At 41.3% G+C, this 19377-nt stretch overlaps 1 protein-coding gene across 1 annotated transcript in view; it reads right to left on the bottom strand.

Annotated features, from left to right (window-relative positions):
• Positions 1-860: 860 nt before the first annotated feature.
• The window catches only part of LOC311222059 (RCC1 and BTB domain-containing protein 2), a 32963-nt gene continuing 14446 nt past the window's right edge, over positions 861-19377 (bottom strand). Inside the window, exons 7-14 of the mRNA XM_084306149.1 lie at positions 18657-18815; positions 17028-17135; positions 15142-15284; positions 11665-11855; positions 9213-9339; positions 8566-8702; positions 8011-8141; positions 861-4485 (exon numbers count right to left, since the gene is read on the bottom strand). Coding sequence (XP_084162275.1) covers positions 4345-4485; positions 8011-8141; positions 8566-8702; positions 9213-9339; positions 11665-11855; positions 15142-15284; positions 17028-17135; positions 18657-18815 — 1137 coding nt within the window. The 3' untranslated portion in view covers positions 861-4344. The remainder of the gene's footprint in view (positions 4486-8010; positions 8142-8565; positions 8703-9212; positions 9340-11664; positions 11856-15141; positions 15285-17027; positions 17136-18656; positions 18816-19377) is intronic.

The raw sequence follows: 19377 nt of genomic DNA, 5'->3' as shown, positions 1-19377 counted from the left end.
TCAAAGACGTATAGTTGGTAATTTTATTAGACGAGGAGAGGGCTTTGCATGGCACAGCCCTTGCAGGGGTGCCTGAGGCAGTCCTTGGAGCAGTTCCTGTCTGCACTGAGAAGCTTTTGCACCACTGCACTGCCCTGCTTTTCACCACCGATTCTCTTCTCAGAACTGCTGAAAATAGCCCAGGATGTCAAAACGGGAGCGTGAGCTGTCATCGCTTCCTCAGCCAGGTGTCCAGCTGCAGGCACTTCAGCCGTGCACGCTTCCTGTCTTTGCCTTGCCAGAGTGGATGGGTGCCGGTGAGTCAGAGCTCTGGGGGGCTATTTACAGAACTGACACGCATGACATAATGCCGAGAGCACACAAGTGCACTTGCAAACTCGCCAGTCTCTAAAAACATCTTCTTGTGCAGATACACATGCAGAGAAAGGCGTATTGCAGCTAGCAGCTTCTTAGCAGATTTTGAAATCTGCTTCAGAAGCAATTCTTGGTGGTCTGAAGCAGTTTTATTAATCATTTAATCACTAGGGCATTAATTTGAAAGGTGGAAACTGCTGCAAATTCTCCAGCCCTCTTGCTCTGCAGGCTCAGTTTTCATTCTGCTTGCCTATGCTTTATCTGGTGGCAGTTATTTTCCTTAAAAACACGAATGGTCTTCTAATTTAATCTCCCTCTGAAATAGCATCTTTGTTCTATTTCTTCTTTTCCCACATTACCAACTACGTAGCCACCTCAACTTATAAATCTGAGCAAATGTTATGTCAGACTTTCTTCTCTTCTGATGAAAAGGAAGAAAAAAATCCCACTCACGCTTTTTAAATACTATGACATTTTTATTAATGGTCTGTTAAAACCAGGCAAGTTTATTAAGAAACGAGTAATCAAAACATTTTTATGTTCAGGCTGTGAACTTTCTACATCATTAGGTGGTACCCAGCAAGTCCTGTCTCTACGGAGTAATTAAATGCTTTGTTTTACAAGGAAAGCACATGGAAATTACTCAGATAACATAAAAACAGCACTTTACAGAGTTACCAGGTATAACAGAACTACTAAATGGCATCGCAGTGCTAACTCTTTAATTTCAGTAATGTAACTTTTAAGCGATCCTATTCCTGTCCTATCTTCTCTTCCCGATTCCACTTGATTCAGAAAGTGATCCACCTGCGTTTCCCTTTCTGAGCAGTTGAAGATCTCTCTTAGTTTCAACCCCAGGCACGTTTTATGCAGGACCACATTTTCACATAACAAATACCTTTTTTTGTTTGTGGTGTCCCAAAAAAAAGAACTAGACCCACCCCTTTATTAAGTACTTAACCTCCAAGATCCACAACGTATGTCTTTTTGCAGACGATCGTACAATGGTAAAATGCATCTTTAATTTCTTCTAAAGCATCCCGTGATTGGGTTTCAAGCACGTTTATGCACAAGCGTCCAAATTTAACCACTTCAGCCAGTTTGTTTCTTTAAACACTGACCTGTAAGTGCCAAGGAAAGTGCATGCAAATGATGGTTAACAAATAAATAAATAAACGTCTCTATGAATAAAGTACTGTCACATCCAGGTCAAATGATACACACTGCCTGAATAAAAGCCACCACAGACATAGGAGGTCTTTAGGATCACCTTCTCTCAATCCGGAGATGCTTCCTCTCAAAATTACAGGCTTTGGCAGCTGTTCTGAAAGTACAGCTAAGCTTTAATGTGTACGGGAGGTGGGAAATGATGAGCAGGAGGAAAATGAATTGGGATAAAAAATCACAATGCACAAGAACAACCAAAGGCACGATTGGTCTGATTAAGCCAAAAAAATGCATCGCTGAGAAAACACCACTGACTGCAGTAGTTTCTGTCTGGGGCGCTCAGGATGTTGAACCACTGCGTTATGAGCCTGAGCCAGCACAGGGGAGTGGTGGTGCCAACTCTGGGGAGTGGGATCCCCGGGGAGCCAGGTTCTTCATTGAGCAGAGAATGGCTTTGATCAGGTGTTGAATAATAAAGAAATAAAATGGAGAGTTCATTTTGCCAGTTTGGGCTCATGAAGTAAAACAACGGGACTATTTGGAGAGACTTTCATCGTACATTTTTTGAACTCATCATTTCGTAACTACCCAGGCGGGTCTCGGGCCCTGGGGTGAGGGGGGACAAAGGCTTCACCCCGTCCATTCCTGACTCAGCCAAAATGCTTGGAATTCCCCAGCCTCAGCTCATGTGGCATTGCCTTCTATCTGTGCTCTTAATAGCATTAATGCTGGGCAAAGATGTTTTAACCAAAACCCACGAGGTTTGCAGTAAACTTGTGCCCCGATCTGAATGCTGTTTTATCTGTGTGCCTGCATCAAGTGCCCTTCAACACACAATTATCGAAACAGATCTCGCCCCCCCCCAGAGGGAAGTTGTGGTTTTGATGAAACTGCATTATGTACTGCAAAGTTTTGCCCAGTTCTGTTTGAATATAAAATGGTGACAGAGCTGCTGAAGGATGCAGTTACGCTGCTGGACAAAGCTGTATGATCAAGGGATGGGGGGAAAAAAGCGTGGTAGCTGTAGATAATCTAGTATCTTTCTAGTGATGGTTTGAAAACAGAAGTGATTTTTGTTTGTTAACCAGAGCAGTTTTCCAAATTAATTTGCTTACAGCCCTCTTCCTATGTAAATTTTGCTGACTGCACGCCTCACCCATCCAATCACATCCCCAGAGACTGATGTGAAAAGGGGAACTACTCGCTCCTCCGCCTCTTCTTCTCTCCAGACTTGCTTCTCCTCTTCCTCCTCCTCAAGGAATACAATTGCTTGAGAAATAATAACCTGACATGGTCAAGGACAGCAGAAATGATGAAATGAAGCTGAGATCACTTAAGGGAATTAAATGTGGTTCTTGGAAACCACACGTGAGGATAAGAGTAAGTCAGCAAGGGATTCTGTGTGAGAGCAAGGTCTGAGTGAAGGTTGCACAACATCCATCAGTGCACTGAGCCTAGACAGCCAGCTTCTGGCCTGCTGCATTTGTAAAATGCCACAAAAGGCCCTTAAAGCCACTTCACGCAGTCTTTTAAGAGAAATAATTTCTCAGCGTTAATTTACAGTTGCCTGTTAAACAATTTTAACTGCTTCATGAGCTCAGCATCTTCCATAAAGGGGCAGCCCTGCTCTGCACAACATGAAGTGGGATTTCATCTTTGCTCACTGTAGGCAGCGAGGAATCAGGTACCTGCTCCATGTGAGCCATCCCGTCACCCTCACAGGTCAGTGATACGAGAGGTGCATCCAGAGGGCAACTCCTCTCACCTAAAACACCATGTAATGCAGTGGCGTGGTCACCCCGAGGGACCAGTGGAGAACCTACGACAACGTATTTGGACAAAGTGTCCCAGATAGCAAATAGCTTGAGTCTCACTTCCATGATTTCATCGTAAGACCAATTTTTTTTTCCACTTTAAAATTATCTTATTTCTTTCTCCACTTTTCATAAAATGATCTGTCTGGAGACAGGCACTAAGACAAGAATAAACAAACAAACCTCAAGTGGAACTTCCCTTTCCTGAAGGCTTCATTCGGGTTTCTTTTTCTTAGTAACGAGCAAGCAGATGTTTTTCAGAGTGCTCAGAAACACCTCCAAAATCAGTAATTTGTGTCCAGACTGATACTATTGAATGTTTACTGCCCCACTGGGCTGCCAGGGAACGTGCTTGGTGTAAAGGAGAGGAAGGGTTTTGTCATTGTCTAGAACAATGGGCATAACTGCCAGGAACTATATCCTGTGACATCCAGCTGAAGCTCTTCATGGTTTAAGTATTTACACTCTAAATGAACGTGTAGTGAGACAAAAGCTCCTGCCAATCTAAAGCCTCTCCGCTCAACAAAATGGATGTTACTTTGCCACGTATTTGGAAAAACAAGTTTCTATCTTCACTGGATGATAAACCAGGCACAAAGAAGCCCACTATGGCGTAATAACTTAGTTTGGTGACAGAAGTACACTAGAGAAGTTTTAGCAGCAAACATGTCACTGCCCCTTAAAATCCAGATACAAAAAACAAAAGGCAAATAATCAAAATAGGCGAGATAATGACAGCTTAGTTCGCTTACGTGGGCAAAGGAAGTTACTGTATTAGATTTTGCTGTCAAATTCTGGCTGTTGCCAGTGAACTCTTCCCATACATCTCTGCTGGAAGGCATCTTCCCAAAAGCTGTACGTTAGCAGACTTGGAGACACTTCCAAAGCTGGTGGATACCAAGTCTTTGTTTCCACACCTCTGCACGTTCTGACCATGGGTAAGCTCTTCAAGGAGAAGTGTTTCCAGGAGGGAAGAGGATGTGCTCTTCAGCTTGGTGGTGCTCGGGTCTCAGTTTCGGAATGCTCCCACTCTGCTTGCTTTGCTAATGAAGTTCTTCAGGAGATCATGGTCCATTTCTGCAAAGCCTTGCGTTTGTGTAACAACAGTCAAATGATTTATGCAAAATCTGAAGCAAAATTCTTCCAAGTCCTAGGAACAGATTGAGTTCATTTGTAATTTGAACGACCGACAGCAACATTATCATCACTATTTTCCTGTTTCAAATCTATCATTTAATTAGCAGACAATGTACCGGGTCTCTCACATTACCAATCCCTTTTGTTGATCAGCTTCATTAGATCACAAACGATAGGATGAAATTTGTCAATATAAACTGTTCAATAAGCCCCCTCTGAAAAAAATAAACACAAAACCCAAGAGCAGCCACCTAAATTGACTCTAGGACTCCATCATAGTTACTGAGCTCGTTAGAAAAGGTTATTAGTAACTGACACCATCAGCTTTCCCTGCATACACCTACTAGAGCATCAGTGACTCCTTCCTGCACTGAATTCAGTGGTGGTCCTGTGAAAACCAACAGATACCCTAGTCTTTCTGAAAATAAAAGCAAAAAAATGATATAACAGAGAAAGCATTTAGGAATTGAGATTCCTAGCTAGCTGTTGCTCACTGAACACAAACTATGTTAGGATCTGTGTGTCTTTTGTGGTCAGCCTTGGAGTTTTATGTCCCTCTCCAGGTACTGGGATTCCCAGACAGCAGAAATGTTCTGTCTTACCATGGTCCTGCTGTAGAAAGACGTTCAGATATTCAGGACAAGATGGGTACGAGCCATTAAGCCATACTACTGTGGTTTTACTCAGCAAATTTTGTCTACTCAGACTGCTCACAACAGTGGCAATCCTTCTCTCCACCTACTGGGTCAGCTGGTTACCTGAGGAAACCTCAGCTGGTAACAACTTGCTGCTGAAGGAAAGTGAATCACCTTCTGCAGCAAGCACAGCTGGGAACAGCTGCAAGGCAAACCTAAATGGTGGTATAATCCATGAGCTATAAACTCGTGGAAATTAAGAGCAAAAAGAGGGCTTTTAATCTGCGACAGTTTTATTCTATGTAATCTACACAAACTTTGCAGCCTGTACAAAGAAATGCAGCAGAACACTGGTACATTTCCCTTGGAAACCTTTTTCTTAGACTGAGACTTCAAGTCTGTGCCTTTTCCAAGACGTAACTAAAGCTCTGACAGAGAACACAGCAAGAAAAGGGGTGAGAAAAGAAGAAAAAGTGTAGAACGAAGACCAAAGTCACCAACAGCTCCGATTTCAGTACACCTCTGGAGTGCTGCTGCCATTATCTGGGTATCAGATGTTGCTTTACAGTCAGTGTGCAAACTTCCACATTAAAATAAAGTGAACAGCAGCTGCATTTCTGGTACTGATGGAAGAAGATGACCATGATACCAGAGAATTCTAGTGACTAATTTCTCCATTTCAAGAAATGCTATCTTTCTAACTAATTCTGTTATATTGAAGATGATCAACCTAAAATTTTCCACATTGTGCATTAGAAATAAACCTAAAATATTTTGTAGCAGATGACCTTTGTACTTCCTGAGGATAGAATAAAATTTTATCAAGAATTTTTGATCCTACCAGACGCGTACAATAGCCAAGCAAGCCTTCAGTTGATGTTCTTGCTGACAGCAGATAAGCACAGCACTGTAATCTGTCACTTGCAGTGTTCACATTAATGACCAAAAAAACACACCACACCCAAAATCAAAAACCCCAAGCCCACAAAAAGGACTAATTCTCCCTTTCCAAACGTCCAAGCTATCACGCCCTTTTCCATAATCCTTTGCACGGTTTGTGACTGAAGTGCCAACACACTGCAGACAGTTCTCAAACCCATGTTGACTATATAAGTCCCCTGACTTACTTCCCAACGCCCTAGACAGAGGTTATCCCCTACAAAGAAGTCTTTACAGCACTTTTCTAAAGCAGTTCTCCTCTATCCCTTTCTGAGACGTGGATGTAGGGAGGAGGACAGCCACCTACTCCTGTACCTGCTGTGCGAGGGGCGGGTAAACCAATTCGCTGGCTGATGACTGTGTTAAAATATCACACACGTTTTAAAACAATTCAGTATGCAGAATAAAACACTGAATCACAGGAGGAAGAGGAGGATAGCATATAGATAGTCAATGTCATTTATTGTTTTTCTGACAAATCTCTACTACTTTGTCCAGGCTAGTTTCACTACTTCCCAGTACACCTAAATACATTTGCAATTACTCCACCTGACACAGGTCAAGTACAGCTACTTCGAATTTTGAGATGTTCCAAACTGGTGAGAAGTTTCTAGGAAGAGAAACTCCAGAATAAACTTGTACTGAAAATTTCTGCTCTTAGGAGAATGAAATCACTCGGTCCTCCTCTCCTCTCCAGTTTCTCCCGTTACTCGGGGCTTCTACCTCCACAACACATCAAAACCACAATTCCTCTCTTTTTGCCTCAGTTGTTCATGCCTTCCAGTACTGATTATTAGTCTTGATGCTTTGGTTAAGTCTGACTTCATCTCTCTACCAGCAGCTGTTAATCTCATCATCTACTGACCTGATGTTATCCCCTCTTCGTTTACAAAACTCACTGTAAACTTCCAGCCTCCTCTTTGCAAGCCCGACATGGATTTATCTCATTTACTAATGCCATACAGCACAGGTTACTGCAACATTTCTAACTCAGTTTTTGTTTCAGTTCCTTCTCTCTACTTGCTTCCTATGCCTGGAACCATCTATCAACGCATCTTATTTTAAGCATCTGCATCTCACAACCAGGTAAAAGCAAAAGGAAAATGTATAATTAAAAAAATAATGTTACCAACTATGTATTTTGGCTCTTCTGAAAGGTCAAATTCTCTGTTTGGCTATCTTAGTTTATTGTTGTACAGCAAAAGAAACCTTGAACAGAAAGATCAGGACTTCTCCATAGCCAACTAAACTGCTCAGGTATTAACAATTGCTTTAAGTCTGAAATAGACACGTGGATTTCTTGAGTAACAAAACCCACCACATCATCATTCCCACGGTCAGCATAGCATTAAGAAGCTGAGAAAAGCAAAACATCTTTCAAAATATTTGTCTGTTTGGAAATAAAGTGCTGGCAGTACTGCTGATGACAGGTTGAGTGCCAGTGAAACATTCCAGAGCTGAGGGCAGACCAGAGGACAGGATACGGAGAGAGGAGTTAACAGTGGGTAATTTGTGGCATGACAGCACAATTCTCTGTAAGTAATGCAGTGAAAAATGGATTTTTGATACAAGCACAAGCATAAACAGGGAAGGACTTCACAGGTAAATTCTCCCACTGTTTGTACAGGGTGGTGCCAGGATGACTGTACCAGCTACAAACAGACAAAACGAGCAGGTGGAGAACGCAAAGGTGGAGAAGTGAAAAATGTGCTCGCCACGCAGTGCTGCACGAGCAGGCAGCAAGCAGGTTAAGGATCCTGACTCACGGCTGTAAGCCAACAGGTCAGGAAGGTATCGCTGGCAGCTGCAGTTTTTATAGGTTAAATAAAGCAAAACACGTCTGGGAAGTCAGAAAGGGCAATTGCAAGTAATCGTGACTCATACATTAAATGCAGTTAGGTTTATATTGTAACAGTTTCATTTCTGAGAAAGGAACTGTTTGCCTGAAGAGAAGTTCCCCCTACCTGAGCTTCATACTTGACAGCAGCAGACAGAAGAGCAATCGCGTTCTCTTCACAAATGCCTTGTTTGATTGTTTGCTGGCAAAGCTTTTTCAATCGGTTTTCTCTATAGAGTGTTGCCAAATCTAGCAGTCCTGTGAAAAGTCATACATCTTTAGCTATCCTGGTGCAAAAAATATGCATTTCTATTCAAATTAATCAATTACTTTATAGTTTTAAGCTCAATTGATCAGACTTATTCTATTTTCCCCCCTGGTGATCATGTGCCTTTTTAAAGGTCTTTGAATGACATATCTAAAAGGGACACTTGTAAGAACAAAGCAGTTTTTCAGATCAGAAGCAATGAGTTCTTTCTGAATGTTAGCTTTGGATCTTATTCCTTCCCCCCACTCATTCTCCTTGGGCATGTCTCCAGCTGCTTCTTCCTGTCACTTGCCTAACAGAAGATGGAAATGCTAGAAAAACAAAAATTAACAAGCCCTGCTTTCCTCATCCTGTTAGGAGGCACAAATTAACTTCTCAGAAACAGTAACCCTGAGTTCCATTTACGGCCAATACCTATTGCATCTTCAGGAGGGAGCCTAATACTGTCTGTATACAGGTATTCCAGGAAGGCTCGGTAAACGGGATAAGAAAATTCACTCATTTCTATAATTTCATCATCATTATTCAGTATGGATCGAAAATGTTCACACCTACGAAACAAGAAAGAGTTAAGCATGAAAGATGAACGGCAGTAAAATGTTGGTAAACAAACAAACAAACAAAAAGCAGTCAAAACAGACCAAGTACACCACCATAAACTTTAGCTATATTTTATAGCAGGCTCCCTTTCTATTTATAATATCTTTAGGGATGTTCCATGCATTTCTGAAGTCCTTTTCTTAAAGTTGTATATGAACTATTAATTTGATTACCTGGCTTGTAACAGATAAAGTTTAAATTACGTTAGACAATTCTCACATTTCAACCTGCCTTCTGCAACATGATCTAGTGAGGAGGGAAAAGAAGTTGTCAGTACTTTAGATATGACTCTTTCATCCCATATGCCACTTCATTTCCAAATGTTACACATCAGAATATGCTTTTCTTTTAAAGCAAAAGGGAGTTTGTACAAGGTCAAGATTTTCAAGCAGTCATTACTCAGCACAGTGGACGTAACTATATGGTTTAGTTTGTGGTAAAGTATACAGTTTGTGCCTTACCTAATTTTGAGAAGAACTTTATGGACGTGGATGTATTTTCCATCCACTAGAAACTTCAGGTCTGCAGTTTCAGGGTTGTCAAATTCCTTCTTCAGTGACTGGGCTACTGTTAGATGGTCGTCAGGCTCTAGGATAAAAAGGGTAATTGATAGTGAGTGGTAATACTGATATCACTCATGATAACATCCTGTGGATCTGTCAGCAATTAACATTCTTAATACAACTTTTCTGTAAGGCTACTAAAAACTAACCAAACATAAAAACATGCTCAATATAAACATCTAGGAAAGCAAATAAGGGGCAGCTTTCAGTCCTTACTGGTTTCCTGTTCCAAACAAATATGCTTCAGACACAAAAAGCACATCCCACTCCTCAACCTCATCTGTACAAGGCCAGAAAAAAATAATTGAATAGTCTTAGAAGTTTAACACTGTGTCTGATAGCAAATGCTATCAGCTGTTACTGGCTAAATTATTCCAGATAAAGGGTGTTGCTTATTATAAGATGCCCCAAAAATCAATAAAGCTCAGAGTACGATTATCTGAAATAGTCACATGAGGAGACATTATCTTAAAGCAAAAGAGGACCATTAGATATGAAACTGTCCAGTACAATACCCTTAAAGGTAAATACCAGCAGTTACCAGCCTATTCAGAGTGTTCTTCCTTGAGTTGTGGTATTAGAAAAAATTCTTTGTATCCCTGTCTCTATATTCCTGTGTGCCTCATATGTATGTACATCCCACTGTGCATATGACACTTGCATTATAAAGTTAACAGGCAGCCTTGAAAACTGTCTCCACAGAAAGGACAATGATTACAAAAGTGCTTTGGATTACAGATGAAAGGATGAGGGAAAAAAAGCAAGGAAATTGCAGTAAAAATCCTTCTGAAATTACCGTACTGCAAAACTACTGTTACTTCTTTTGTGTGACACGGTTTCAGACCTCTGCTACCAAGTACAGGGATTTTAACAACCAAGGCAAAGCTGAAGCTCTGCTGTAACAGTTTGAAGGATGCTGCAGTGTGCAGAGGTGAAGCCAATTTTCAAATCCAAATGCACCAGAGATCCTTTTACTTAGAGGTTAAAACTGACAAACGTGTTTACATGAATCAGCCGCCTCGTTACCTGGGATTTTAGTGCAGTAACACGATTTATATCTAATTACCATTAGACCAATACTAAGAATATTTATTAAATCCACAGGAATTGAGCGTATTTATTACAGTTCTGATCAAGCCACCCAAGAAAGCTCAAATGCTTCAACCTAGAGCAAATGGGGGTCTTTGGACTATGCCCCAAAACATGAATTTGGGGGAAGACATCTCCTCAGGGCAGGATTCTCCACTGAATCCCCTAGTCTCTCAAAGATGAAACGTGACTGCTAGTATCAACGTTTCCTCAGCCCAGCATTCAGAATGGACCAGGGGAGCAAAGTGTGTTCAGCAATTGTCAGACAAAAGCATACGGCAACATAAAAGCAATTGCCAGGACAGTCCAGAAGTGGGACAGATGCAGGATGCACTCCCCACAGTTCAAATTACAAATGAACAAGTTGCTGTGCTCTAGCTTTTCGCTCAAGCTCCCAGATGACATCTACAGACAACCTCAAGACTCACCTTGGATTAGGTCAGTGATTAGCAACTGATATGGAATTGAATTTGTAGCTGAAGAATGAACTTTAAGAATTTTCATGAAGAAATTTTTCCCTCTGAGGGTGGTGAGGCCCTGGCACAGGCTGCCCAGAGAAGCTGTGGATGCCCCATCCCTGGAGGTGCTCAAGGCCAGGCTGGATGGGGCTTTGGGCAACCTGGGCTGGTGGGAGGGGTCCCTGCACATGGCAGGGGGGTGGGACTGGGTGGGCTTTGAGGTCCTTTCCAAGATTCTATGGTCCATTCTATGATTCTGTGATTTTCATGTTAATCAAATATCTGAGATCCAGTAATCTGCCTCTTCAGAAGCTCAGGTAATGATCACTCGTGATGTGTCTGGGTTTCTAAGTGCCTGCGACCAATTCTGAATGTGGGAATTTGACTCCCCCCTTCTTAGTGGTCTACTTAAAAGGCATCAAAGAAAGTTTCACGGCTCCTAATGACTCTGCATCGCTCCCTCATTTCTTCAAATTCAAACTCAGCTTCTCCACCCATGGCCATTGCACAGTAACATTGAATAGTTGCACAAGAAATACAGCATGTACCAGCTATTCAGACTGCCATCCCAACAACAAATGCACACAAAATACACAAAAACATTGCATTTCCCATAGAAATAAATCACATTGATAAAACGGACAATCATTTAGCACTACCCATTTTTATAATTCCATCAATTTGTAATTCCCAGTATATTTTTTTTGCAATAAACTAAGCTTAAGCTTCAAATACGTGCAAGCCTGTTTTGTGGAGGAAAGATTTTATTTAGAAAACGTTGAAACAAAAATATTGAAGCTCACCTACTGACAGGAGACGCCACATAACGGCAGGGGTAGCAAAGCAAGCAAACACATCGTCAGTGCAGGCAAAGTGAGTGAGGTGGGGAAGGACCACAGACTGGCCGCGGCACTGGCCCCACATGTACACCTGGCCACTCTGGGTCTTGGCAGCCGAAGTGTGAGCAGAGTGGCAGGCTGCGATCTCTATAACTCTGAATTCACAGGCAGAAAAAGAACAAAAGCAAAGTCACCGTCATAAGAAGAAAACGCAGTGAAAAAGCTCCCCACCTCCTGCATGGCCCTGGCGCAAACCCTCTCTGCAAGCACACATGCACTTCAGGTTGCAAGAACGTTTTCCTAACATCGGTGGCAAAATTAAAACAGCCCTCAATGTTCCTTCGAATAGTGTGCACTCAAAGTTTCCTGGTGAAAACGCCTCGTGGGTGTAAGGAGCTGGTGTTGTGGCAGAGCACCAGGCTGCAGCACGCACTCTGCTCCCTCAAACAAAGCCACGAGGAGTTCCCAGTCTCTTGCGTGCCTTCGGTGGTGCTGCACAGTGGGGTGAGCTGCTGCATTAAGCTGTGGAGATGAGGTACTGGAGAAGATGAAGGAGAAAATGAGGTGTTGCCAATAAGGAAAAAAAAAAAAAAAGGTAGGTCTAGGTAAGATTTTTGTACTTTGAGTCATCACAGAAAGTTAATGAGAGCAAATCTTGCAAATCTTTTCTGCTTGTTTATAGGTAATGGTCATAAGCTGACAATCTAAACAGATTTATTTTAATTAAAATACTGTAGTGTCATTACTCATACGATTATTATTACTCACACATAACAGACTTTCATTCTGAAAATGACAAATTCAAACCAAACAGCGCACTAAAAGCTGTTTCTAAATGTGTTCTAGTTATGGTAGGCTATCTCAGTGATCCTAAAGTTGATTTAGGATTTCCTCACTCCCACTGTGTACAGCATTACACAATCTGCTGTTTTGCAGCTTGAACTACAGCTTATTTACTTGTTTTCCCAGCTGCCTGGGGAAAATAGCTGGGAAACAACTTGTTTAAAGCTGCATGTACAAATCTTGCAGGCTTTAGTGAGGTAATACTCTCACTGACACCAGGAATGCACATTCTGGCCAACAAAAGGGGAAAAGGCAATGCACAGTATTAAAATGTGCTAAAATTTCAACTGCAACCAAAGTGTCTGGAAAAAAAAAATCAAGTTACTTTCTAACACAAATACAAAGAAATAGCAATGTTCGAAAGCAGGCCGTGTCTCAGCACCAGGGAGGAGTTCCATCTTCCTTGCAGTAACAGACACAGGCACATGGAGGAGGAGATGTGATGATTTTCTTATTATTCACAACAGGAGACCACAATCACCACTCAGCAGTACTGAACAGATTCATCTCTCAGCCCACACAAATACATGGCTCTGAATTAGCTCTAGAAATAACTACACCGCTACCCATCAAGGACTACAGTGAAGTATTCAATTTGTAAAAATCTAAGGTTAATTTTCAGGCAACGATACCAAGAAAGAACACAGCTCTTTCTCTCTCCCCTGGGTGATGAGCTGGATTTATTAGCAGTTATAACACGAATTGCAGATGTCCACTCTTCACCTTTTCTGTGTGTATTCCTTGTCAAATGTAGCATGGTAAAACACAATTTATATTCCAAGGCATTAAAGCTTTTATTGTTGGCTTCAAACAATGGAACTACACCAGCAAAGAGAAACTGCAATTAAGACCTATGAAGTGCAGTGCTCTTTCTTTTCAAAATTTCAGCTCTTTAAAGACCTAGGGGATGGGATCCCCTGGAACGCTGCCCTTAGGGGCACAGGAACTGACCAGAGATGTCAACTCTTCAAGGATGCTCTTACAGGACAAGAACTCTTCATCCCCCATGTAAGAAATCAAGCAGGGAAGGCAGGAAAACTGTGGTTGAGCAAGGCCCTGCTGGTCAGACTGAGGTGCAAGAGGGAAATGCACAGGCAGGGGAAGCAGGGACACGTGGCCTGGGAAGAGCACAGGGATGGTGTCCGGGTGTGTAGGGATGGGGGCAGGAAAGCCAAGGCACAGCTGGAACTGAGCTTGGCGAGGGATGCAAAGAATGACAAGGGATTCTCTTGGCCAGAAAAAAAAGGCCAAGGAGAGTTGTGTGCCCTCTGATAAACGAGAGGGGAGAACTGGTAACAGCAGACAAGGAGAAGGCTGAGGTACTCAGCAACTTCTTGGCCTCAGTCTTTGCTGCCAGTCAGGCTTCCCACATCTCTCGAGTCCCTGAACCTCTGGGTGAGGTTTTGCTGGGGGAGCAAAGTGCAAGCAAAGAGAAGGTTAGAGAGCACCTGATGGAAATGAACAGGTACAAGTCTGTAGGGCCCAATGCCGTGCATCCCAGGGTCCTGAGGGAACGGGCTGATGGAGCTGCCAAGCCTCTCTCCATCCTATTTGAAAAATCCTGTCAGTCAGGTGACTGGAAAAAGGGAAACATCACTCCCAGTTTTAAAAAGGTTGGAAAGGGAGATCCAGGGAACTACAGAGCAGTGAGCCTCACCTCTGTGCCTGGGAAGATCACAGAACAGGGGCAGGCTGGAGAAGTGGCCCCACGTGAACCCAACGAGGCTCAACAAGGCCAAGTGCAGGTGCTGCACCTGGGCCGGGGCAATCCTAGCCATGAGCACAGACTGGGAGAAGAGCTCACTGTGAGCAGCCCTGAGGAGAGGGATTTGGGGCTGTGGTGGCCAAAAATCCGGGCAGCAGCCAGCAGTGTGGGCAGCAGGGCAGGGAGGGGATTGTGCCCCTCTGCTCTGCCCTCGTGAGGCCCCACCTGGAGTGCTGCGTCCAGGGAGGGTGTGGGGCTGGGAGAGCGGGGCCAGAGGAGGGCCATGAGGGTGGGCAGGGGCTGGAGCAGCTCTCCTGGGAGGGCTGAGGGGGCTGGGGGTGCGCAGCCTGGGGAACAGAAGGCTCTGGGAGACCTCACTGCGGTCTTTCAGTACTTAAAGGGGTTTATAAGGAAGATGGAGAGCAACTTTTTAGGTGGTTAGGTAGTGAAAGGGCAAGGGAGAACAGTTTTAAATTAAAAGAGGGATTTAATCTACATGTTAGGAGGAAATTCTTCCCTCAGAGGGTGGTGAGGCCCTGGCACAGGCTGCCCAGAGAAGCTGTGGATGCCCCATCCCTGGAGGTGCTCAAGGCCAGGCTGGATGGGGCTTTGGGCAACCTGGGCTGGTGGGAGGTGTCCCTGCTATGGCAGGGGGGTGGAACTGGGTGGGCTTTAAGGTCCCTTCCAACCCAAGGCATTCTATGAAAATCAAACTTAAATGCATTGAATTTGTATGTAAGACAAGCTTCCAATCCATTCACACTCAGCAAAAGAACTATTGTAAAAAATGATAGTCTGTTTCTTAAAAAAATAAGTTTTAAAACGACATAATTTTCTGTAGCTCTTCTGAACATATGCCAACTGATGTCTGACTGATAGAATGGAAGTATTACCTGTCCTTATCCACAACAACTGTCGTAGGGTAAGACTGGTTACTTTTATTCCCAGTACCTAACTGGCCATATGAATTGGCTCCCCAGGCATAAATCTGACCTTCATCCGTTAGCACTAACGTATGTGCACAGCCACAGGCAACCTGTAAGAAATAATAAAAAGAAAAATCTCATTTTTATGTAATAGTAAGTTAATATAGACAGATGTGTGTTATGTTATACATTGATGTTATTGATTGTACTTCACTATAGTTAATAAAAAGTTTAAAAAATGACAAATACAGGTAAGATGATTAAAATGGAACACAAAGTAGAAAAGTGACTTTGAAGAAAAAAGAAATCAGTGAGGAAAATGACTAGACAATCTAAAGAGTACAGAAAGGAATACCTAGGGACTGAGAAAGAAGGAAAGCTACATGGCAAATATGGACAGTGTGCTGAAAAGATGTGAAAAGAGGTAGACCGAGTCTTGCACTAACCCTGCACTATAAGCAACTACCCCTACTTGAATAGGTTACCACTATAAAAACAGGTGAGGTCTCCCCAACTCCTGATTACACAAAACTATCCCCTACATTCTGCCAGCTCTGCTGCTCATCTCTCCCGAGATAATTTACATCAGTGGAAGGAAATTCTCCACAGCTGGGCCTGAGGACCACCAGGGTCCATACAAGATAAGCAACAGGAGCAACCATCCAAGAAGTAAAAAGAGATGAAACTGTCTAAAACCAATTTACCTTGTTCAAAACTAGCTCATGTACCATTATATAGTCTGCAAAGCAGGTACAGCGTAAGTACATGTAGTCCACTGACATCCAGGAAGCACGTGATATGCTTTAAATGAAATAAATGCTTAAGTGATTTGCTGATTGGATGTCTACAGTTTAGTGTTAATGGGTATCAAGCAAATGAAGTGGATGGAAATAGGATTTAAGACAAACTGACTGGAATGCTCATACTGTCTAAACAGGAGACTATACATGGAGAAAATATATTTGCTTTATTATATTATTCTCCAGTAGGAACTGTTACCAGCAAAGCCACAGACTACATCCTAGGACCTAAAGCTATGTAATAAATGAGCTCACTTCAATTTCAATTTCAAATAATAATCCATAATTTATCTGATTAAATGTGATAATTATGATTCAAAGTTCAACACACTCTTGTAAATTTTCACTAGCTTACAAAAACATTTTTTTCCTAGCAGAACACGTCATTTTCCTGACAGTGTCCTCAGTGTCTCAATTTAAAACTTTCAGTACCAGTTCTGCATTTACTTTCAATATTTCTGATTGAAATATTCTGTAAAGAAGTTACCGATTTGCTGGTAGCACTGATGGCAGCTCAGTTATTTGGTAGAGCTGAATAGCCACCCAAGTTCAAGACCAGCCATGAAATCATACCAACTGTTGACTAAAAGCAAGTGGGGAGAGCTTGGTCTGACTCCAAACACCTGCTAGTGATTGTGGCTGAAGTGCAATTCTAAAAATGATATTAAGTCTGCCAGAAGGACAAAATACTAAACTGAAGCTTTTTCTCAGAGAGAAATACAGTCTAATGAAGAATGGGGTAGCCTAAGAAGACTTCATTAAAAATAGCATTTATTACAAATGTTGGGAAAAAATATTTATTAGAAAGGACCGAACATTTCTAAATTCCTAGTCCTCTTTAAGTAAAATCCTGACCTCACTGAAAACAATGGCGCAATTCCCACTGAACTCCACAGGGTCACAGTTTCTCAGAGGTTCTGTTTAAGATGCAAGTTTTCATTCTGATAAAATGCACTTTAAACAAAAGATCCGGGACTACATTCTTCACATGCAGAATATTAGCATTTTCTCAGTTGTTCATAAAGGGTTTGACACGGAGCATCACACACCTACCCTCTGTACACGGATGCCCTGCAAGGCTGCAATTCGGCATGGCGTTGGCTGATTACCACTGCTGCCCAGTCCAAGTTGCCCATTACCATTGTAACCCCAGACATAGACCTTAAAAACAAAAACAGGGATTTCAGTTGTTCACTTGTATGTAATTCTTTTGAAATCAATACAACTACTTCATTGTTCCCATAATAATTTCCTTCAATATTTCAAGTTCCCACACTTTAGGATCTGTACTGTATATGTAGACACATACGTATGTATATATAAACATACACATATATACACAAACCCTACATAAATATACATAAAAGAAATATGTAGTTATCTGTATATGTTTTTCTGTACCAGAAATGACAAATTTTGGATGCTTCATCAGTTAAAACTTCCAAGTGTATGCTCATCTAAAATTCTAGCCCTTCATACTCATCTTTTTTAGAAGTTATGAAAGTGGAAAATAAGTGATTCATAGGGCCATTCCCCAGCACAGAGCAAATTCAGCATGAACACTTCCCTTTTTAAAAGAGCTAATTTCTCATTCAAAAATCTTCTAACACAGAAGAAAACATATTAAAACAAGTATAAACTGGAAGTTCACAGCAGTTTGAGTAGACTATTAATGGTTTTGCAATGAATATAAGAAGGAAAACACTGAGAACTGGTAATTTCAGTGACACATTACACTACTCTAATGCAGTCAGGAGCTACCAAAGTCTAAACTGAAATGCTTGAAGTGATGAATCTGGAGAGGAACTGGGCTGCCCTAAGTCTTCAGCTCAAATGAACTACAGCAGAAGGAACACTAAATCCCCTTGATATCCTCACAATGGAGATTAAGAAAAAAGTACTAGAGGGATTCAAGGTGTATTGAGGTGGAAAAACATATGCAATATACTTTTATTTTCTCTGTTTTTCTTTTTTTCTTGAGATAATATGTATATATGGGCACTGAAAACTAAGATAGTATCGACTGATTATTCTCACATTCTTGGTATATAAGATTCTAGTTTAGACAAAATATTTCGTTTTGCTATAAAGACAGCAATGGGATAACATTAATCAGTACTTTCTTTTTTTGTTAGAATATAGTACCACTCTAAAAAATCAGTAAATCAGTTAACAAGAAACGTTAACATTAACATGAGATGTTAAATACACATACATAGCTTTTATGATTTAATCACTACATTTGTAAAAATCTGGCCTTCTAATTTTTATTTTTATTTTTCCCTCAGAACTGTATTTAAGTAAATTTAAAGTTTAATACCTGAATTCCTTCAGGAAAGCCAACTTCAGTAGTTGATACAAAGTAATAGTTGATAAATGTTATGAGTAACCTCATAAACCAAGAAGCCAAGTATTAGTGAACAAATTTCTGTTCAACTTCTTTCTAAAAAAGAAGCTATAACCAGCACAAATAGGAAATTGTGCTTAAGTATATGAGAATATGAAACACAAGTTATGACAAAGATTTTTACAAACAGTACAAGCAGGTGGATTTGAGGGATTCTGGAAATAAATACTGCTTTTCCCAGTGATAGTACATTACTGAAAGGTTTAAAATGACCCAAATCCTACGATACTACATACAGTAAAATTCAGTCATAAATTTTGATTAAAATTTCCTACCTCTCCATTTTCCACCACAGCCATGGAGCACATCTGTCCGCAGGCTATGTTAACTACTATTTTATTTTGTAGGCAGCTGGTAACTCTTCGAGGAATCGGTTGATTAGCTGTTGAGCCAGACCCAACCTGGCCTGAGTTGTTATAACCCCATGTGTATACCTGTCAGAAAAGGATTGTCATCAAAGAAGAGGTTATAACATGCAGCTCTAAGTATGCATTCAAGAAAGAAGTTACATGCATTAAAAATACATTTTGAGTTTGTGTTCACATTTTCTTTTAAGATTTAGGGAGATACATAGGTTTACAATATAATTGTTTCTATCAAAACTATGCCACTCACAGTATTTATATATTCCATTCTTTAATGTTCCACCAAACAAAGTTAAGAGGCAACACAACAGTTGCAATGGTACAGAAGATTTGTTCAATTTCCAGAGCCCAGAGCAGAATGACTGACTGCACACAAATGGCATCTCAGAGTAAATGATGATAAAACTGTTTACTTCACTGGGTAAAACTCCTGACATGAACACAATTTAAACTGATGTCAGTTTTAATACTTTTAAGCATCTACGGTAAGGTATAGAATAGGAAGAAATGATAATTTCTTATTACAAGGAGATGTGGCACTGAAATCCATGTCCTGCATGCACTTCAAAGTAGATAGACTAACAGATTTCCCATTTTTGCTAAACATTTTTATTGCATCAGCACTCTGAGG

This window comes from Netta rufina (assembly GCF_964035555.1).
Source record: "Netta rufina genome assembly, chromosome: 1".
NCBI classification, from domain to species: domain Eukaryota; kingdom Metazoa; phylum Chordata; class Aves; order Anseriformes; family Anatidae; genus Netta; species Netta rufina.
Note: the sequence above shows the minus strand (reverse complement) of the source record. Positions and strands in the feature narration are given on the sequence as shown.